Below are 23393 nucleotides of genomic sequence, written 5' to 3'. Positions count from 1 at the left end.
CAAACTGGGAATAATTTGAGGATGTCGGAAATCATACAAGATAAAATACATACTCAAAGATATCTAAAAGATGTCAGAAGTTGTGGGGAACATTTGTAATATGCTGATAAAGTATAGGTTACAATCAAATTAAACAAATAACAAGAAATTATTATGCACAAATTACTCCCTTCCATGACTCAACCACAGAACTATTATGCTTATTTGAAACAAACGTCCCCTTACATTAATATTATATTGCTAACGTTACAAAAATATCATAGTATATGTCTATCATCAGTACAAAAAGCGAATCCTCGTATTAGTCATATAAGTTGAGGCGATTCTTCTACTAACAAGTCTGTATGAACATTGATGTCCTCGGATATGATCTGATCTGATCAACTCAATCTATGTGGAAAACAGAATGTTCCCTGACATACCGTCACATAGGAGCAGGCATGATTTAGTCTATGAATTGAACTTCAGAACAGCTTTTTACTTTAAACAGCAACAATTATACACTTTAGTTATTGAGGGGTCGAAGTTCGGCTACCACGTGAAGCCATGAAAAAAGTCTATCTAACATAAGCTTCCGGAGGTGGCTGCTCTGGAATCTGCTGAGAGGTACGTCCATTAACACCCATACAGTGGTATGAAATAAGTTCATAGATCTAATGAAATCGTGATAACGGATTTTACCTCTCCAAGTTTCCACTCTTCTTTCAGCCAAATGCTTGCATCTGTAGCTGAGGCCTCTTGGGGATTGTTGTCTCTGCAAACAAGAGGATCAGTAAACCGTGCCATTACAATCATTGGCAAATAAAAAAAAAACTGAAGGCTTAAACATATAAGCATGTAGATACAAGGCCCAATTCTGCAGAAGACATGTCAAAAGTGAGAGGAATAAAATAAAATAAAACATCCTGCACCTATATGACAGGCAAACATTAACATTATTAGACCATTCCAAAATGATATGCCTCTTTCTAGGAATTGAAGTATTCCCTTATTACCCCTTTATGACTATTAACTAAGAATTTCCTCGCATTACTATGGTAGAGACATATTCTATAAATTTAGATATTCTCAATTAATTAGAAATGACACTGGGTGAAATGTCGCCTATGACTTAGGACGAGAATATACATAGTTCTCATCGATCAACTAGATGTTGACCCACCATCTATTAACAAAAAGAAAACATAAGTTAATATGTAAGTCGCTTTATGTATAGATACCGATAAATGATATTGACCATGAACTTACATTGTTTGTTGAACGCCATTAGGGCCACTAAGTCCGTTGAAGAGCGTAGATGAATTATTGACTGCTGAAGTCTGAGTGTGTAGTGATACTGATGAAGTTGAAGGTAATTGGCTACCTTGACTATGCATAGCAAACCCTCCTACAAAGGAAGCATTTGGAACCCCACTTGTCTGCACGGAGACTTGAGGGGCTTGACTACTCACGCCAATATTGCTGACGCTTCCTGCACTGGGAGTAAAGGTAGTTCCCCCTGTTTGTGCAGGAAAGTGAGTACCTGGACTATTCATGCCACTATTGCCGAAGCCTTGACTATTCATGCCACTATTGCCGAAGCCTTGAATATTCATGCCACTATTACCGAAGCCTTGACTATTCATGCCACTATTGCCGAAGCCACCTACGTTGCCAGCCAGCAGACTTCCCCCTGTTTGTGTAGGTGCTTGAGTACCAAAGGAACCTACAAATTTTAATAATTAGTCCTACAAATTATCTCCATCTTGTGAGTAAAAGATGCATGGATGAGACCCTATGGGTTAAAGGTCACAAATTGTATGGCATATGGACTCTGCTAAAGTGTCCAATATATGTGTGCAATCCTCGAACACATATAGTTTTGAGAGATTTGTGCATAAATGTCACTTGAAATGTCTTATGAGTCAGGCTATTTAGCAAAAACTTTATTAAGTAAAATTTTTGTCACGAGTGGAACGATTTTTGTAATTTCACTCTGTGGAGGCTCACAACTCTTCTATATTTAGCTAACTTAAATTTAGCCAAATAGACTTTTTCATGTTTGAAATATCCAGTCCCAAATAGGAGTCTCTAGTACTTTACTTGAAAAGAACATATTCAGGGGCTCAGAGCATAGCAAATGTTAGATGCACAGAAATGTCAAAGATGCACTTGCTAACCTGACGGAGAAATATTACTCCCAGCAGGACCAGGATGGCCTTGGAATTGCCCAAAGCCACTATTAGGTGGAGTAGAAGGCCTGCAATAATAGTATGCTCAATCCAATCAGGTAACATTACAACACACAATAGAATCATAGAAACTTTATAGGGAAGGTATTTCATCCTGCACTGCAATTTCACATAACATATGGCATTTGTGAAAAGGGAAGCATTATGTTTGGGAGCAATATGTCCTACCATGATGTGCTTATATTCATACTTCACATAACTACCTAATACTACATGCTCAAAATAATGACATAGGTAATTCTATACGAGTTAAAATCATCCGATATGTCAACCGCTGCTTAAATTTCAGTAATACAATTAATTAACAGCAGACACTTGCCTCACACCAAATGACAAGTTAGGGGACGGATTCTGTTGACTTGAAGTTGAAAATAGAGAAGGACCAATATTTTGAGGGGTTGGTGAAGGTGAGTTGACATTCAACGCAGGAAATGGACTTTGGTTCAACTGAGCAGGAGGTGTTGCATTCTTTGTGTAAGGATTTTGAAGCAACTTATCATATTCAGACGACTTGGAATTCACTAAACTCCTCTCTCTTTCAACCTGCATGGATTGTAAAACCATAGTCAAAAAATCTCAAATGAGCTACTAAATTCAAGACTTAAACAACCCCTGGCTGACAGGATGGGTTCAGCACAAACTCAATCAACAAAAGAGCAAGTGAAACAAAAAAAATAGTACCATACAACTAAAATAATGATATAACACTTATACAGAACTAAGCTACTGATGATATATAAGATGGACAAGCACAGATATATATATTGGTAAGAAAGAGATCATGAAACAAAAAGTTCAATAAAAGGCGACAATCAGTTTCACAGTTAAATCTTATATTTTCTGACTGCAAGTATATCAAACAAGTAACATAGTAGCATTTAGTATTTAAGTTAAACTCATAATTTCATCACCATGAACTGCCGTTTTCATTACAGTGCTTTCCAATACAATACATAACACTCTATACACAGACAAACAACTGTATCCAGTAAATTTACTTGTAATAACTTCATTTCCCACAAGGCACCAATTATACAAGACAAAAGTCATTAAGTCACCATCAATGGAGATTACATATCTTGCTAGCACTAGGAAGTAACGACTAAATCTCTATTATATAAGCCAAGGGGGGAGCTATGGTGTCCCCCAATGAAATGTCTTTTTTATCCTTAGCTAAATATATAGACTTAATTGGATATTCATATTTTGTACAATTATATCCTTTCCTAATTTAAAGATGGGTCAAAAATTCCAATAATAAACTAAATAAGCATTAACAAAGTAACTTGACATTATGAGAAAAATGGTTACTCAATAAAAAAAATTACAAATTTAATTTGACTACAAAACTTTACATCTAAATGATTATCTCAATTTCTAAAAACTTTATAGATTATAGTAGTTTGTATAACAATAATTATAAATCACAATTCTATAATTATATTTTGATGAAATTTATTAAGAATAAACCCAAACAATCGAGCACGCATCGGGTGCATAGAAGGCTAGTATTAGAATATGGGACGAGCTTGCTATGAATGATCATAATCTAAAACCCCTTGGAACAATAATGCCAAACAAAAGCATGTTCTAAAAAGGAGCATCAAAGGAGAAAGCTTACAATTGACGGCAAACTAGTGCCACGTTTAGCATCATCATATGCCACTGCCCGCAATTCTTCAAAACTTATGTCACCAGTAATATCACATGGCAAGCTACAAGAAAAAATATTCAGGACTCCTTAAAAAATAGAAGGTAACAATAATTCCAGAGGAACCAGAAGTTTCGAAATTATTAACACAGCTCAAGAAGGCATCAATAGTCAAAACTATCACCTTTAAATGATTGGATGATACTCCTTCATAAAATGTCTAATGCACTTTAGGAATGGAAAACAAATTAAGTGATATCTATTTGCTTTGTTTCAGATCTGCAAATGTATAGTTTAAAAGGATTTGCAACTGTGCTTTCGATATTTCAGCTATGTTTTAAAAAGGGTAAAATTAAAAATATACATAATCTTTACATGTCAGAGAAAATACTACTAATACTTAGGATGGAAAAGTACTAATACAGTCAAAAGTTTCCATTCTAGGGTCTTCTAGACCACCAAGGAACCAAAAATCTACAATTTGCAGTTAGTCAGGTTTTTCAATAGAAGCTAGATAATGAAAATCTTTCCTCACAAGTAAGTTCCATTTACATATAATTACACTAAGTCCATATCTTTATTTCCATGCAGCCCACTGTGATCCATTTTGAAAGAAGAGTAACCAAGGATCTGTGACACCTCAGACCACTAAACCACTGCTGACATATGTAAGGCGCAAGAAGAAGGGGTAATTGAGGTAATTTGGGTTATTAATCATTTCTGGGGGTAGTGGAGGAAGAGGCAGTTAGAAAGGAATAATTTGTTATTCTGCTGAAATAGAGAAAGGGTGTCAGAAGTTTGTTATGGAGAGAAGTTGTATATATAGGGAGGTACGAGATCAGTAGAGGGGATTGAGAAATAAGTGTAAGGAAGTTCTTTTGGAGAGAAGGGGGCCTCTCGAAAGCTCACCATTATCTGTAGCTTGTTGCTTTTATCATCAATATAGTAAATTCTGGGTTGCTGATTTGCCTAGAATACTTGCTATAATTCTATTGTCACTAATATCTCTGTTTTTCCTTGTTGTGGGAGTGTAAGCCATTACAGGATCCATAGTGTCTTAGCAGCATAACGCTTCAATCAGTTTAAAGTGACTTAAGGCGTTATTTTTCCCATATACAGGAAAATATCTCGGAGGTAAGACAATAACCCCAAACCTTTCTTAAGAGGTAACTATTAGCAGCATTACAATTCAATCATACAATTGCAATTTGGCAAGAACATTAAGATTAACTCTTCGGAAGTCTTCATATTTTATGAAATCCACTCTGTTCCCTCATTAAACCGTCTATATATGTGGATGACACTGCACAAAATAGACTTCACAGCTATGTCTGAGATAACGTTGATATAAAAAAAAAAAAAAGAATAACAATAAACTGAACACTTTTAGCATCAATTGGGATGCCAAGAAAACCCTTGCAAAAGCTCCTCTTCTTGCTCTCATCCAATATCTGCCAAGGGATTTATGTGAGTATACAACTATAGAAATAGCAAACAGGACCATTCACAGAAAGATATGATTCATCTCATTTAGTAATATCTGCAAACGGTTCATCTACTAGCACAACAATTCATCTACTAGTATAAAAGACTCATACTTAGCAGGAGTAACTAGACTACTCAAGCTGTTCACAGAGTAATGAGAAACTAGAGTAAATCCTGCCTTCTCCACAAACAAAACACGATAAAACACAATCACAAGATAAGATGTACAAATGAGGTAAGGAAAACCTACTAACTATAACTAACCAGAAAGAAACTTACTATTTATAGTGTCCATAACAAGTTAGCTTCCACAGTGGTCTCTCGTGCTGATAATCTTCAACAAATTGGCGTTTGCAAGAATCAGGATCTGTGCAACTACAGACGTATCACGAAAACACATTATAAGCAAAGAAAAATATTAGAGCCAGCAAATTAGAAAGTTGTTCCTCTCATTTTCCAATCGAAGAGTTGAAGAAAGTTTTCCCAATATACTCACTTGTGACTAGCAGCTTGAGACTGATTGGTTGGTTGTTCTGAACGTGTCCATTTGTTTTCAAAAGGCTGTGAATTAGTACAATCAGTAAAAGGCCAAACATGAAGTTCTTAATTCTTATCAGTAGCCAGAAAATTGACAATGCCTAAATAGCATTCAAACATCTTGAAAAGATGGCCAGACCAAAAACTGTACAAGCATGCAGAACATAAAGAGCCACGAAGAAGCTCCTCAGTAAGCAAACATAGAATTTTCAGGCAAGTATATCAGGAACCTTGGATGAATTAAATTGCCCATGCCCTCCAGAAAATGGAGCTCCGCTGGTTGGCCCACTATTCTGGACGCCAAAACCAAAAGGATTGGGCTTCTGTTGCTGGAAAGGTGTGGCAGTCTGTGAACCAAACCCAAAAACGTTGGATTTTGGCTGTTGCTGAGTGACATGCAAGAATTTACATCTATCACCAAAGCGACAACTGAAAAAAGATATGAACATTTTGATGATCAGAAAACTAAACCTAATCAGCTATATTCAATTATATGCACATAAAGATAAGAAATAATTCTGTCATTAAAGTAACGTTGCATACACTGACTCCACACAAAGGTTGCAGATATCTTGCATTCAAATTTCAAGCTCCTTCTAACAAATTCTTGATCCCATTTTAGTAAAATAATTGCAAGAAACTTACAACAATCAAGTGATATCCTAGTAACAACTATGGAAAACAAGAACAAGTGGTTCCATCCTTACCAAACCCATGATCAGATTCTCTTTATGTCCATACAAAGATCTATAAACATCAAAATACAGACTCGACTAAACCTACACTGACTCTAATGGAGAATCTGAAACCTAAGATATGCTGATGCAATGCTCTGTGATATGCCACATAAAGACACCTTGTAGTCTTTCCATATTAACAAAAAAATTTGGTGGACAATTATGCAGATTCAATGCGCCACTCTTTCCTTATCTTATGAAAGAAGATAGACTTGGGCCAAATGAATATAATTGAAACCAACGGAACTACGAGGGCGAGGAATCCAAACTCCAATGTGAAAATTATGGGTTTGACCACGAACTTATTAATTTATGTTGGGAAACCTTAAAAACTTTGCAGCATTTACGGATCCACGATGATCATCCAAATACAGATCAAATATAAGGAACGCCTTTTAACAGTTTTTTCATCACCATTATTGTTAAAAGCCAGCATAAGATAACCTCTGGGATAGTAATATTTCAGCCTACTCTGCCGAAAAGCTGCACATCAGAATATCTAAGCTCGGGAAATTTAATAGCTTTCTTCTGTAGTTGGGAGGGGAGGAAATTTTTAAAGCACTCTCAAGTCTTAGAATGAGTATACTTCTTAAACTGAAATAAATCTACATGCCTTTAAGTTAAAAAAGTGAAATCGTTAATTTCCAAAAAAAACGTCCTTCGCTGCAAGTAGGAAAGAGGCCAATCAACTAATTCAAATTGGTGTGGAATCTTCGTAAAATTGCCATATTTCACAGCTAATTCTGCCTGACTTCAAACAAATAGATCTATTCACCCCAAAGGCCCCTTATCATGTGAAAGGAGGGGATGAAAAACTATTACCTACTTGAATCTGCCTGGTGGTCCAGAAAAAACAGAAATGGACTGTCTTATGACTTATGAGAGATTAACATAATGCCAAGGAGGCAGGCATCAGATGGACCAGAAACTCATATCTTTAGTTCCTCATTCTATTCCACAAGTTAGACACTTCTAGTTTTGGGGAAATGCAAACGATAACTGAAAAGTGCATACAAGACTCCGAAGCAGTCACCTAAAATCAGAGCTGCATAGCACCAAAAAGACTGGAACAAGGAAAGAAAAGAAGCTGGTGGTCAGGTAAATGAGGAAAAAACAATTAAAATTTCAGTTAGTTTGGAGAAAGAAGTTGAAGTTTCAGATATAGTTGGTGAACTCAACAGCAAAAGATTTATTAGCACTTCGTCAGTGTATACACTACAGTATATGAACTTTACCCACAAATGACAGCAGAAAGTAGCAATTCAACAACTATTCATTGTCCGTTAGTATTCGCACACCTCGACCCTCCACATAAAGTGGAAAATGAAAAAAAGAAAAGAAAAGGCTGCATTAGTATTTTTCATCTCATAATAGTTGTAATCAGCCTTTAATAAGAATTTAATTATGCAAATGAAATGAAGGAAAAGGAAGAGAAAGGAAAGGAAGGATGTAGAATTTCCATTCTTTGGTAAAGTTAGCAGGAATTAAAAGGTATACTTTCTTTGATTAAACGAATTAGTAATTATACTAGATTAGTAGGGAATAAAGAATTTCTACGTACATAGCATTCTTTTCTGTCCGAATCCACCAATAGGATGCAAAGACAGGTGAAAGTCTTATCACTTACATTCCTCTTCAACCAATTCTTGTACAATTACTAAAAGTCTAAAAACATACCATTAAAAAGGAGAAACTCCTAATACTCAGCTATTCCAATACATATCATATTAGCATTTCTGGTAATTTTTTGGAGAATAGTTCCAAAGTACCCCCTCTTTTCCTGGGAACTACAAGTGCATTTCCCCAACATTTCAAAAAATGTCATTGTGATACGCAATAGTTGTGTATCACGGTTAAACATGTCAGATGGAAAGTTAGTTACTTTCTTGAACTTAGATCTCGTTTCCACCAATCCTTGTAATGGCACTTTAGATCCATCATAAGCAAATAACAAGATCCCCCCCCCCCACAACAGACACACGCACGCACACGCACACACAAAAGAACCGAATTCTGTCTCTAGAACTGCTGAATTACACAGAAAATCTCATCATTTTTGTCAAATTATACAATTTTTCTCACAAGAAACTCCACTTCTGCGCTTCACCTTCTTCCAATTCTTCTTCTATATACCAAAAATCTTCTACCAAATTCAAAATGATAATTTTCATTATCAACTTAACAATAAGGCAATTTACTTCTCATTATTTGTCAAACTAGAAAACTTAAAATTCCTAAATTCTAACCCACAAAAACCCACAAACCAAATATACAAGAATTACAGTTACCAATGAAAATAAAGGGCACACATAAAAACTTATAGCCAAGAAATCAAAGGGTATTGAAGAAAGTAACAAAAGTTTTCGCAGCAACTTTGACATATATAGAACATAAAAAATGTAAAAGAAAAAGAAGAAAAAACCGGAGCTTACTTGCCACGCTGAAAATTTCTGCAAGGTTCTTTTTTTAGCGGCATATCTGATTAACACTTCTCTTCACTGCAACATTCCACTCACACTCACACTCACAGAGCCCAGTGCCCAGAGGGTTGCCGGCTAAAAAAGTTGGGGAACACAACTTCGGAATTTTATACAGCGACTTTATACGTTATACAACAACATGTTTTTTTTTTTACAAGAGATCAATAAAACAAGAAATGTTAATAGATCCACCCATAAACGAGAGGTTCTCTCTCTAATTATCCACTCTCTCACTACTCACTTCTAATAAACCTGATATAATTCAATGTTACATAGCTCTTAATCTTTGCTCCCCTAGTTCTTAAAAAAAAAAAAAACCAACAATTCTTATATCCAAACCAATCCGAGAAATATTGATTACTATTTAGAAATTCTCCCTACCACCATCTTGATCTCACTGGAGCAAGATGGAGAACACTCAATCTACGTCAAATTTCGTTGTATGGCATAGAAAACAAGGGCCAATGATTAAAGCACCATTAGAAAATTTTAGCAACCTCCCTTTTAACATCTCATTAATTTTAGTAGGGAAATTCCTGGATAATAGAGATTTCTCAACTCGACAGATTCAAGAATGGGTTGACACGTGGTTCACCCGGGGGCGCATCTCCGTCACTAAAGAAGGTCAATTGTTCTTCTTTCATTGTAAGGAAGGAAGAGACAGGTCGGATATTCTGGGCCTATATGATACGATGAATTACAAAGGGGCCCTACTAATCCTCAAAGCTTGGAAACCCCTTGATTCGTTTAAATCTTTCAATTTCTCTGAGTCAGCAATATGGATAAAAGTAGAAGGTATTCCTTTGGTCATCAGCTCGAAATCGCTAGCCAATACTATCCTCTCCCGCGTAGGGAAAGTGCTCCTTTTTGATGAGGCCTCCGAGAGATCGGGTCTCAAGAGGTACTTTCGAGCACTTGTTTGGATCAAAACAAAAAATCCTTTACTCCCAGGTATGTTCCTCGAAGCTCAAGAAGGACGTCCAATTTGGATTGACATTAGATATGAAGGAGTTTTTGTTTTCTGTAAGAGATGTGGGAAAATAGGACATAAAAGCTCGTCATGCTCTCAATCATGGGAGAAAGCTAAGGCGGAAATCGAGAAGATTATTTCTGCGGCATGCAAACCGGAAGCTCCTATGATGGTCGGAAACTCAACCACCTCCCTTTACTCAAACAAGATCATCGGACTACCACACTTACCAGAATACATGACTACAATTGTAAAATTGGATGAGCCACGGCGACCCCCGGAATATAATGTGTCTAGTAGCAGCTCCGACAATGATAGTTCTGATGACGACAATAATGGAGGTAATCAGTCCAGTGATGAACAAATGCGTAATGCTTCATCAGATCATGAAAATTCATCAAAACGATGCAACAGTAGTGAAAGCCACAATTCCGGCCCATCAAAAAAACCCAGACCCACCGGGCCATCCCAAAAATATTTTGAAGTTGGAGAGTCCAGTAGAAGGCATGCACGAATGCTGACTCAGCATTTTTCAATGCCTACTTCCAGCTGTCAAAATGGTTACACAAGGAATAAGGGCATAACGGTAAATTTAATTTCAAAGACCAAATTCAAGAGGAGATTTAAGAAATCTAAAAGGAAAATCTCATGTCTCAGCAAATTGGGGACAAGCTCTGAGTTCCTTCACCTGACTTTGGCGGCGGAAAAATGCCACGCAGGCATTAATAAAACCAACATTCTCTCTCCTAATTTTAAAACCCATCCCTTCCAAAATCCAACTCAAAAAAATTACCCTGTTAGTTTTACCCCACCCGGTTCATCTCCTCCTTTAAATAATAAAGACATTAGAGTTTTAACCCCCACTCTCTCTCCAATTAACTTTCATTCAATGCTTCCCAACCCATGTGAAATAGCACCTGGCAGTATGGAATCTAACACTTCATCACCTCACTCCTCCAACTCAATCACTCAACCTTCCAATTTACCTTTGTCTCCCTCTCAGCTACAAAACTACGAAAATAACACTCCTCTTTTTAATCTCCCAGCACCTTTTGAAACTTTCCATGACCCGGTTCAAAACCCCCCTTTTCAACAACTCAGCAATGAAGAGCTTCGGATTTCTTGGGAAAATTTGGTAGGTTCTAGTACCTTTTCGTCCTTTTTTAATTCAGAAGATGCTCTGTTTCATGGGGGCCCATTTGTCGAATCAACGCCTCCTATAAGTGACCAGCTTGAGTGGAATGAAATTCAAAGCTTATTCCCAGCAGAAAACTCATTTCATTCCCCCCAAACCCCTCTTCAAAATCCAGGCTCTCACTCTTCCCTCCAAACAGGCTCTTCAAGCTCATACCATTCGAAAGTCGCCGGAATTCCCGACTCCCAGTTTGCAGGTTTATCTATCTTCCCGGCGTGGCAAACCGTCCAAAATATGAACATGGAAACCGAATTACAGAAAAGTGTCGTCCTTGGGAAAAGAAAATTTGAAGGATTAGAGGAGGTCCTGAATTTGGTGGAAAAAAATGAAGAAACTCTGATGAAGAAAACGATGCCAGGTGGCCCTGGATCTACAGTAGAAAAAATTGCGGTGTTAAGCCCATTAAAGATTGCAAAGGAAGAAATTGCAAACCCAGCTACAAACAAAGAATCCATCCTTAAAAAGGAACCGGTTGAATTCGAGGAGCCCAAAGACCCAACGAATACGGTCCCCTCTCAGATCAATAATTCTGGCCCAGGTAATATTTCGGTTCCTTTATCTCATCCAAAAGTTGATTTGGGCAAGTCGTCTGAAGTGAAGGTGGTCGGTCCACCGAGAAGAGCAGCAGGCCGTCCCCCAAAGCCCAAAAGGGTTGTTGTGCAGGCATTACTATGTGAAAAGAAAAGAAAATTTGAAGATTTTGAACCGCTACTTGAAGAATTCGTCAATGAAGTTGCTTTGGACCTTCATAAGTGTGTTTCCGAGAAAAGGCAGGAGATTATACAAAGGTTTAAGAAATTTAAGTACAGGGCGTTTTTCGGTGATGATGGCTTGGACACTGGGCCGAATCAGTCTCCAGCGGCTCCATGAAAATTATGGCTTGGAATTGTAGGGGCTTGAAGACAGCGGACTCCCCTACAATTCCGTTTCTATGCTGGATGGTCCGCAGTTTCTTGCCACAAGTTTTATTCCTCTCTGAAACAAAATCTAATGACTTAGGGATAAGTAAGTTAGCTATGTATTTAGGCTTCCCTAAGTGTGCCACAGTTGACTCACTAAATAATGCTGGTGGCCTAGCTTTGTTTTGGCAAAATGATGTAGATATAGAATTACGTAGTAGCTCTGTTAATCATTTTGCTTGTATCGTCAACGATATAGTTGATGAAAATGTATATAAATGGAATCTTATTTTGCTGTACGGGTCGCCTTACTTAGAATACCGGGGGGAAATATGGGACTTAATAAGCCAATGTATAAATCAAAACTCACTAGATAGTGTAATAATGGGAGACTTCAACCAAATTGAGTTTCTCAGCCAAAAGTCAGGAGGATCAGATCAGATTCCAGGGAAGGAACATTTCACAAAGTGGAGAAGCCACCTGAGCCTCACAGAACTACCTTTTCATGGACAGCCATTCACTTGGTGTAATAATCGATCTGACTCGGCCAGGATCTATGAAAGACTGGATAGGGCTTACGCCTCAGAGAATTGGATGCATAAGTATCCCGACGCCTCATTACTAATCCTTCCGATCCTAATTTCGGACCATAGTCCAATAATTCTGCATACTTCACCAGTTACACCAAGGCGAAGATCACAAATTAAAATGGAAGCATGGTGCTTGGGATTTGAAGAAATCAATAAAATGATTACTAATCAATGGAGCCAAACTACCAATGGATCTCCAATGTATCAAGTGGCGAAAAAATCCCGAATCATAAGGTATGATATCTTCAAATGGTGTCAAAACTATAAAGAGCAAAACCACATTCAATGGAGCGCAGCTCTACTCCAATGTGGGAACGTTCAGGCCAATCTCCCATTCGACAATGGTGAAGAAATGGATGACAGAACCAAAAAAGAGAACCTTGACAGAATAAATCTCCAGCTGAAGTTCTGGTCACAGAGAGCAAAAATCAAAGGAACTGCCTGGGATGATTCAAATACCAAGTGGTTTTTTCGGAAAGCCAAACTTCGAAAGAAAAAGAACGAAATTCTTGTTCTCAAAACTTCAGAAGGCAGATGGGTCTCAAAAAAAGAGGATATCCAGCAGGAACTGGTCCAGTACTTCACCAACATTTATCAAGGAAAGCAACATGAGAATGATTACTGGCAAGAATTAAACTCGCTCCAACATCTTGTTCCCAGAATCACACCCGATCAACAAGAAGATCTGATCAAGCCAGTCTCTCTTGAGGAAGTTAAAGCTGTAGTGTTCCAGATGGGAAGCCTTAAAGCCCCTGGTCCTGATGGAATTCCTGCTATTTTTTACCAACGATATTGGCACATTGTCGGCAAAGATATATGGAAAGCAGTAGATCACTTCTTCACCAGAGGATTCCTTCTTCAGGAATGGAATCTTACGAATATATGTCTCATTCCGAAAACGGAAAGACCGGAACAAGCTAGCCAGTATCGACCAATAAGCTTATGCAATGTCATCTACAAGATCGTTTCCAAGATCATCTCGAACAGAATCAAGCCCATCCTAAACCTCATTGTCTCCCCATACCAGAATGCTTTTGTTCCAGGGAGGATTATGGCTGACAACTGCCTTACCGCTCACGAGCTGATCAATATCATCAAACAACGAAAAAAGGGAAAGCTTTACCTAGCGGCTCTAAAAATTGACATGTTCAAAGCATATGATAAGGTAGATTGGGACTTCCTTTACTGGCTGTTATCGCAAATGGGATTTCCACCAATCTGTCGCCACTGGATAATGCAGTGTGTCACAACGGTCTCCTATTCCATTCTGATCAATGGAGAACCAACAAAGCGATTCAAACCAACTTGTGGACTCAGACAGGGAGATCCTCTATCTTCTTATCTTTTTATTCTTGTCATGGATTTCCTATCTAAGTTGCTGATGAAAGGGACGGAGGAGAAAGTATTCCAGGGGATAAAGTTAAGTAGATCGTGCCCGGAAGTCTCTCACATGTTTTTTGCAGATGATTCTCTTATTTTCTTCCAGGCCACTCCCAAAGCGTGCGAAGAAGTAAAGAAGATACTGACGCAATTCAGTCGACTATCAGGTGAAGTAATCAACTACCACAAATCCCATATTCTATTCAGCCCTAACACCCCAAATAGATTCAAAAGGTTCATGAGAAGTATAGTGGGAACCCCTTCAGCGGATTCTCTTGGAAGTTATCTGGGATGTAACATCGAAGTGGATGGTAGAGGTTCCCGAAAATTTCAACCGCTGGTGGAAAAGGTGGAACAAAGAATCTCCAAATGGCATCATCTTTCTCTATCGCATGCAGGCAGAGTTACGCTAATCAATGGCATCCTGTCCATGCTCAGCCTCAATATCCTAAGTGTCTTCCTTATCCCAAAGGCTACATCCGACAAATTGAACTCGATATTCGCAAGATTTTTATGGAATGGATCTAAGCTCACGAGGCCCATCTATTGGAAAAGTATGGCTACCATTGAGCTTCCAAAAGGGAGGAGGACTTGGTATCAGAAATGTTCACTTGTTTAACAAAGCCATGCTTGCCAAACAAGCAATGCGGCTTCACGAATCCGGAAACTCCCTATTATCCCAACTTTATTGTGCCAAGTATAAAGCCTCCCCAGTGGATTTTGTACTTCAAAAAAGGCGAATAAGCAAAGCCTCGTGGGGTTTCAGAGGACAGTGTAGAGCAATTCAAGATTGTCAGGACGGCTTCACGAAATCAATTGGTGACGGGACCAACACAAGAATTCTAGCGGAGAAATGGATTAAAGGAGATCCAATTCATCCCAAGCAAGGAGTCAGCTTGGATAATCTGGGCTTGCGGAATGTCAATGATTTGATGATTCGGGATCAAAAATCATGGAACATTCCGCTTATCAGAGATATTTTCGATCACAATTCTGCCAATAGAATCCTCACCACGCACATACCCATAGAGAGCATACAAGATAGATATAGATGGAGTGACTCCAAATCAGGAATTTTCACAGTCAAAGAAGCTTATGTCCACTATCTTCAACTTAAAGGAAATTTAAACGCTCCCCAGGAGATCAGACGTTTTTGGAATAAGCTATGGGCTTCGGATCTCAGACCTAAATGGAAATTTTTTCTATGGAGAATTCTAACGAATGCCATCGCCACAAACTCAAATCTAAGAAAGAGAAACATTCCAGTCCAGGAACGTTGCTATCTGTGTAAGACATCTCTGGAAGATACAAGCCATTTGTTTCGAGACTGTGAGGTCACAATGCATATTTGGAAATGCTCCTCTTTGGGAATTCAACCCCATTCCACCAAAATCATACCGATCAATGATTGGATCAGGAACTTCCTGAGACTATTCTGGAAGGAAGACGGGATAAAGTCTGAGAGAGCACAAGAATTTATACTCATACTCTGGTCTATTTGGATATTCAGAAACAACATCGTCTTTCGAAATCAGCATGATAATCCGATCACCATCTTTCAGAGGAAAGAAGCTCTCCTACGGGAGTATGCTGAAAGTAAGAGTTTAAAGACGGCAACCGTTTTACCAGACAGAAAGGACCAAACTCCAGAACCACACCAGGGTTTCATTATCCAAGATCAGTCAGAGTACAGTATTATAGTGGATGGTGCCTGGAAAAAGCACAAGAAGCTACATCCAAGAGCAGGAATAGGATGGGTTGTCAAGGCCAATGAGAACATCGTATTCGAGGGCAATGCCAACATTATGGCGGCAACACCTATACAAACAGAGGCCTATGCCTTGTATCACGGTATGTGCGTAGCTTATAACCGAGGAATCAGAAAGGCCTCTTTCAAATCTGACTGTTTAGAGCTTGTTCGGGCAATGAATAGACAACAACATCCGTTCGAGATATCCACGATCATGCATGATATCATCGCACTTAAAAATAACTTTGATGTTTGTAATATTCAAAAGGTTAGTAGAATAGAAGTAGAACAAGCACATGTTCTAGCGCGAGCGGCTAGACAAGGTCAGGTAAAAGTATAGGTTTTGTGTTGTTTGTTCTTGTCGCCAAAAAAAAAAAAAAAAAAAACATGTTTTTGTTTATGATTTCATTCTTACTTCTATGTTTAAGGGGAAAATAAAGATTGAAGTTGACGCAATTTATGTTCATGATTTTCGACAGAGAGGTTATTTGGGCTCATAGTCTTCTTTTAATGTGTTCTTTTTCTAAAATTATTGTTCAATCCAGACCACTGCTCTAAATCTAGATTTTGATCAAATTGACTTCGGCCCTGTCCAAAAAGTGTCGGGTCTAAGGCAGGTATTTTGGGATCGGATTTTTGGGTTTGGTCTTAGCCCAAATTTTTAGTGTGGGAAGGGTTTGGACAATTTAAAAATTAAAATGTCTTTTTAATTTAAATTTTGTCCTGAAGGGTTGGGGGGGGGGGGTTATGCGACATTTGATCACTTTTAATCTTAATGGACCAAACTGGTCGGGTTTAGTCGGTCATCTCATCCATGAACAACACTAAGAGCATGAGCAATGGGGTTGGTTGGTCTTAGTTGGTTCTTATGTTTTGTCATTCTCTCTCCTTCCCTCCTTCTTACACCTCACATCCCACTAAAACTCCCACCAACTCATCTTTTTTTCTCACAATGGGATGGGTTGATCTTACTTGGTTTTTCCATTTCTCTCTCTTACTTTTACCAAACCCCACCATATACTCTCTCTCCTACTTTACCAAACCCCATCATATTCAATGTTTAATTTTTGTATATGAAATAGATGATTTAAATTAATAAAAGTTAATTAGATTACGTTAAATTAATTACGAGCTAATTAGCTTACGTTAAATTAATTACGATAAATTAAATTACGTTACAAGCTAATTAGCTAATTAGCTTACGTTAAATTAAATTAGCGTTAACTTGAAATTATAGTAAATATGTGTTAATTAGCTTACTTTAAATTAAATTACGTTAACTTGACATTATAAATTAAAAAAAAACGAACACATTATATAAGATAGATACTTTTAAAAACACGCATACATGAAATTTGATACATAAACATAGATAATTTAAAATACAAATACATGATAGATTGATACATAAAGCTAAGATAGATAATTTAAAACACACAAATACATGAAATTTGAAATTAACTTAAACCATAACTAATTAAATAAAGTTAGTTAATCAACTTGACGATTAGGCCCAAACTTACGCCATATGTGTTCGACCAAGTTATTTTTTAGTGAGATGTGAGTTTCCGCATCTTGCATCTCAGATCTTCTCTCCATGTATGCACCTAAATTTCGCGCACCGAGTCTTCCGTTGTGCACAACGAATGAGTCTTCTCCGACTTGGTTAGATGACCCCTCATTATTTTGAGTTTGAAGCTGATCATATTCGTTTGGATCTCGGTAATTTTGATAAGTATCACGCTCATCTTCAACAATCATATTGTGCATGATGATACATGCCATGTATTATTTCCACAATATGTCTTTATCCCACGCGAGAGCGGGTTTACGAATGATTGCAAATCTAGCTTGCAATATCCAAATGCACGCTCTACATCTTTTCTAACAGCTTCTTGATGTTGTGTGAATAGTCTTTGTTTGGGGGTTTGGGGGAGCTTTATTGCGGGGATGAATGTTGACCATCTCGGGTAGATGCCATCAGTAAGATAGTAACCCATGTTATAAGTTGTCCCGTTCACCGAGAAGTTGACCTCTAGGGCTCTTTCTTGTAGGACATCATCAAAGACGGGAGACCTCTGCAATACGTTTATATCATTGCATGAACCCGGGGTGCCAAAAAAGCATGCCATATCCATAAGTCACTTGAAGCAACCGCTTCTAAGATTATGGTTGATGTTTTGCTTCTTCCTTGATACATTCCTTTCCAACCCCGAGGACAATTCTTCCAGTTCCAGTGCATGCAATCAATGCTTCCCATCATGCCTGGGAAGCCACGATGCTCGCCTTCATGTAGGAGACGCTCAATGTCATTTGCATTTGCCTTCCTCAAGTATTCATCTCCAAATCTAGCAACAACCGCTTCGACAAAATGAAGAAGGCACTCTCTAGCAGTACTTGAAGCAATTTTCAGGTACTCGTCAACAGCATCAGATGATGAACCATATGCCAACATCCTGATAGCCGCTGTGCATTTTTGTAGTTTAGATGCACCCATCCTTCCAGTAGCATCTGGTTTTTGCACAAAGAATTTAGCATCTTGAATTGTTACACCTTCGACAATACGAAGGAAAACATGCCTATGCATACGAAACCTACGACGAAAATATTCTCGGGTATAGAGGTTCGTTGCTGAAATAATCATGAAACAATCTTTCATGAGCTTCCTCACGTTCCCTACGCACAAAATTTCTAGTGCGGGGTACAATTTCTTCTTCATTTTGTTGCTCAGCATCAACGGACTGACTCCATTCTATGTAATCTTGAACCATGTAATTAAAAAACTCAGAACCTGAACTAGAAGAACTTGAATCATAGTTCATTTTGGAGATATGTTGAATGAAGTGGTGCTTTGTAGAAAATAAAAGATTGAGAGGAAAAGTGAATAGAGTTGTGATTTTATTGTTGAAGTTATGCTCTATATTATATAGGAAAAATCCATCATATGTACATAACAATAATTCATTTACAGATTAGACATATCAATGCAATATAGGAGCAGACAATTCAATGCAATGTAGGAGTAGACAATTCAATGCGGCACTATGCATCATACTATTCAAAGTCAGGTGAGTTGATAATTCAATGCAGTACTATTTGTGACATAATTTAATATCAGATGATTAGACAATTCAATGCAATAATAATAACTACAATATACTATTAACTACTACTACTACTACTACTACTACTACTACTACTACTACTACTACTACTACTACTACTACTACTAAATAATTATAACGATAATGATAATGATACATTCATAATCAAAAGTTACGACACATACATATTCATAATTAAAAATTACGATACAACTAAATTGCAAACTAAAACAATTAAAAACATGAACACTAACTAAACATATTGTCCTTAAATTGTAGCTTAAGTTTTTCATACATCTCTCTCTCATCCGGATCAAGGGAAGACTTAGCCATTAATATATTCCAAATTTTGAACTTTCTATCTTCCTCTTTCGTTGATTCTCTCAAGGCATCACGCTCCTTTTGATACTCAAGTAAGTCCTCCCACACGAATCCTCCTCGTAAATTCCAAAGAGGATGGAGATGGAGATGTAGAACTGGATATTGGGGCTTTTCTCCTACTCTTGACTTTCTTGACGCCGTCAGGACGTATTGAGCTCACACCTTCATCTGGACCAGACCGTTTTGAGCTTCGCCGCTCATTTGGGTGCCATCTGTCCATTTGTCGTAGTGTTTCAGAACATTCCATGCATGCTCCAATGTAAATAGGGGCCCATGGACTTTTATCCACATCTCACGGGCTTCAGTCAGGACGTCTTCGTCATTGCAGCCGGGCCCCTTCTTCCTTTTCGCCTCGGTATATATCCCGACCATGCATTCACATCTCCGTTGATTTTTTTCCAACGACTAGTAATAGCTCTGAATGTCCTTTGACGTAAAGTTGGATTGAGTCGTCGTGACTCTTCAACCTTCTCAAATACCGAACCCCAAAAACCATCACCATTTTGGTCGGTTCCCTTCAACACATCTCCTCCGCACTCTAGATATGCCGAAATGAGTGCATGATCTTCATCTGCACTCCATGGAAACTTTGGTGTTGTGACTTTTTTGAAGAAGGAGTGTTTTGAATTTCTTGTGATTGGATTTCGTTCACATCGTCCTTTTCGTTAGGTTGTTCATGTTGTTGTGACATATGTTGGGATATAAGAAAAGATGGTTGAACTTGTTGTTGGGATAGATGATTAGAACTTTGTGGAGATTCTTGTGTAACTTGCTGAGAATTTTGGTTATTCCATTGGCTTTGAAAAAACATAAACATTCTTTGAAATTCCGGATTTTGTAGCCACTTGGATCGATTTGAAAATTACTTTGGGAATTTTGTGGGTGGTTTGGATTAGTTTGGGAGTAATTAGGATTATTTGAATCCATAATATTGGCTTAATATAAGTAATATTAGGTAAGAGAGAAATTAGAAAAAAATAAGTTGGGAAGAAGTTTGGTAAAATATATGAAATTTTGACTCAATTTATAGATAAAAATATTTTATAACCGTTGGTGTAATTTTTTTTAAAAAATAATAAGCTGATTTTTTTTTATTAACGTTACAAATTATAACGTTATAATATAACCGTTACAAAATCAAAAATCAGATTGCAAAAGATAATGTTGCATTGACAGCAAACGCGTGTCACGCTTCCACAAGCTGTTCAGTGGGCCTCTGACGCGCGTCAGGGCCACTGACAGCCATTAAATATTTTGGGCCAGCGTGCTGCTTCAAAGCAGCATTTTGATGAATATGCTCGGTTTCTCTTTCTCCCTTTCCTTCAAAGCGCTGTGTTTTGAGCTGGGCCACCATTTTTTTTTTCAGAGCTCCTTCGCCACGCGTCACACTGTGATACCTCTTGTGCACTCCATCCCATGCTCATATGGTCTGGATTTCCAGACCAACCAAGCCAAAGAGTCAAGTTCTCTAACAGCAAAACCAAGTAAAACTAGTTTTACTATTTGCTAGACCAAGCTAAAACTAAGCCATTGTAGATGCTCTAATGTATACCCACAAATTGATTTGTACATTTAGTTAATTTGACTACGGGTGTAAATTATGTGAGTCGAGTTCGAGTTTTAGCTAACTCGACTCGGCTCGTTAGCATTTATAGCCGAGCTCACTCGAGAAAAGTTCTGACTGAGTATTGTCCGAGTTTTGATCGAGTCGAGTTTTGACCGAGAATATTTCGAGTAACTTGCAAGTGTCTCGTTTTAATAGCAACCTAAAGGTAGAAAATATGTCAACTTTAGGTATTATGTATAGATAACTGGTATTCAAGCTTTTCATGAGTTTCTAGTCGAGTATCGAGTTACTCAACTCAACTCGCCAACATCTTGAGTCGAACTCAACTTCTATTTGACTGATTCAATCTCGGGTAGATTGCGAGCTTTCTCGTCTCATTTACACCTCTAAATTTGAATGACCCTGATAGGCCAAAGTCTTTTGTGGTAAGGGAATTTCAATCTCAAAGTGCTTGTAATATGGTTTGATCCCACAACCTCAAGGTTGTGAGATACAAATCTTACCACTAGAACAAGTACTACTTGGTAATTAATTTTGTACATGGAGTAGTACTTTTTTACATCCAAATCTATTTTGTATAATCTAAAGAAATTTGATGTCAGAGATTTCCTAATATTTTTTAATAGGTAAGAAGAAATCCTCTAGGCTTTGCTCGCATAGGGGCCCCTCACGCAGAGGCCTATTACAAGCCATACATCCTCAACCCCCTCCCCTCCCCTTAAATCCCATCCAATTGCATGTGGTAGGAATTGAATCCTAGACTTCATGAGGAAAAATGAAAAAACTCACCACTTGAGCCAACCCCAAATCCTGAGATCTCCTAAAAATTATCTCCTATAGATCTTCTATTTCTCTTCACCTTTCCTCCCTCTATGTCACTAGTTTTTCTAAAAAAAAAAGTCTCTTCATATTCCAATTGCAAACTACCCACTGCTTTCAAGATGTGGTTGGGATACATAAATTATGAAGGGAGAAAGAATGTCATTCGATGAGTTAATATATAGTCCATCATATTCACTAGATGGACATGTGTATGGTGGTTATATCAAATATAAAAATCTAATGGTTCAAAATGATTAAAATCGCATATTTTATGACTCGAAATCATTCTAAATCGGCGACTAGATTTCTGATTGTCATATTTATTATGACTATCATAAATTTCTAGGTCTTTCGTTGTTAATTTAAGGTTTACTATTAAGCAAATAAAAATAGTAATAACTACCCTTTTATACCAAGTTATTCATGTAACTACCTTTTGAAAAAATAACTATCTTTTCTATTCCAAAAGTTATACTATTTCTACTCATTTACGAATTCCATTAGATTTTCCATCCACGTATTACCCAATGATTCATGCCTATGATTTTTACCCTAACTTTATTTATTTTCCTCTTGATTTCTTGCATAAGTTAACGGATTAACCAGCCAATAGAAATTTCAATTAAGAAGATTAACTTTTCAATTTCTTTGAATTTGGCAATTGGCATTTAGGGTTCATTAATTTATTAGAAATGTTGCAATATTATATTCCAACTGAAGTAGATTGGAATTTAAGTGTTTTAACCAAAGTTTATCAAGAAGTTTAGGAGTTAGCTCAAGTGGGTAGAGCGCTCCCCCTTGGCCCTTGATGTCAGGGGTTCGATCCTTACTCTCAGCATTATGCTGAGGTATTTCCTTAGCATGATATGCATGCCTTACCGGCCAATGTGTTGGTGTTTCCTACATGCTAGTAGCCTTGTAGGGGTTAGCCCTTAGGCTGACTTAATTTCCTAATTAAAAAAAAAAACCAAAATTTATCAAGTTAAACACCATAAAATTCATTCCTGGATTCGAAATTGTCTAATATTACGCTACCACAATACCACAAAGGCATTTGGTATTTTTAAGCAAGGAATTGCAAGGAGGAGGAAGACATGCTACCTGCATAGTACAATTACAAACTTAGTTAAACTTATTAAGGTTACTAATTGTAGAAAGGAAAAATCAAATCTTTGATAACTATTATAAACCTATTCACCCTAAGGTCATAACCCCTAATTTAAACTTGGAAAATTTACCGTGTAAGTTGAAATTTTACCTTTTAAGTTGTAGAACTCCTCTCCAGTTGATACAACAACCTTTATCTGAAGCAAACTAACCTTCTCTTAGTTTAGCTTATGATTCTAGGTAGTATCCGTACACACATAATAAAACACTAAATTAAACCATAACCGCAATTTTCAAAATATAAAACCTTGTACTTCTCAAATATAAGATTCTTATTATTTAAACCTCTAACCTAGGCAAAAAAATGAGGGGAGAAAATGGGATGAAGACCATGAAAATTGGGATGTGATCAGAAGCACAAAGAATTAGGCAATGATGGACGAAGACTCCAACGGAAACTGTTAATGGGCAGCAATCACACAACTTTTGAAACTAAAATAATCAAAA

At 37.5% G+C, this 23393-nt stretch overlaps 2 protein-coding genes across 2 annotated transcripts; both read right to left on the bottom strand.

Moving 5' to 3' along the window:
• Positions 1–24: 24 nt before the first annotated feature.
• LOC104886811 (zinc finger CCCH domain-containing protein 16) lies at positions 25–9638 on the bottom strand. The gene is made up of 10 exons (XM_010671333.4): positions 9074–9638; positions 6135–6333; positions 5864–5928; positions 5647–5742; positions 3853–3946; positions 2551–2774; positions 2160–2239; positions 1249–1705; positions 682–754; positions 25–596 (listed from the first exon to the last, which is right to left on the bottom strand). The coding sequence occupies exons 1-10, from the start codon at positions 9115–9117 to the stop codon at positions 558–560; spliced, it is 1371 nt and encodes a 456-aa protein (XP_010669635.1). The 5' UTR covers positions 9118–9638; the 3' UTR covers positions 25–557.
• An 8356-nt stretch (positions 9639–17994) lies between these two features.
• On the bottom strand, positions 17995–18727 carry LOC125494843 (uncharacterized). Its single transcript, XM_057392973.1, has 2 exons — positions 18577–18727; positions 17995–18458 (listed from the first exon to the last, which is right to left on the bottom strand). The coding sequence occupies exons 1-2, from the start codon at positions 18725–18727 to the stop codon at positions 17995–17997; spliced, it is 615 nt and encodes a 204-aa protein (XP_057248956.1).
• Positions 18728–23393: the final 4666 nt, after the last annotated feature.

Source organism: Beta vulgaris, chromosome 2, assembly GCF_026745355.1.
Source record: "Beta vulgaris subsp. vulgaris cultivar EL10 chromosome 2, EL10.2, whole genome shotgun sequence".
Taxonomy (NCBI): Eukaryota; Viridiplantae; Streptophyta; class Magnoliopsida; order Caryophyllales; family Amaranthaceae; genus Beta; species Beta vulgaris.
Note: the sequence above shows the minus strand (reverse complement) of the source record. Positions and strands in the feature narration are given on the sequence as shown.

Bases quoted from the DNA above. Each gene is read 5' to 3' on its own strand.
- LOC104886811 (XM_010671333.4), bottom strand. From the start codon at position 9,117: ATGCCGCTAAAAAAAGAACCTTGCAGAAATTTTCAGCGTGGCAA. The intron at 6,334-9,073 runs GTAAGCTCCGGT...ATCTTTTTTCAG, and splicing joins AGAAATTTTCAGCGTGGCAA to TTGTCGCTTTGGTGATAGAT. The intron at 597-681 runs GTAAAATCCGTT...ACCTCTCAGCAG, and splicing joins AAGAGTGGAAACTTGGAGAG to ATTCCAGAGCAGCCACCTCC.
- LOC125494843 (XM_057392973.1), bottom strand. From the start codon at position 18,727: ATGAACTATGATTCAAGTTCTTCTAGTTCAGGTTCTGAGTTTTTTAAT. The intron at 18,459-18,576 runs GTGAGGAAGCTC...GTATTGTCGAAG, and splicing joins AAATTTTGTGCGTAGGGAAC to GTGTAACAATTCAAGATGCT.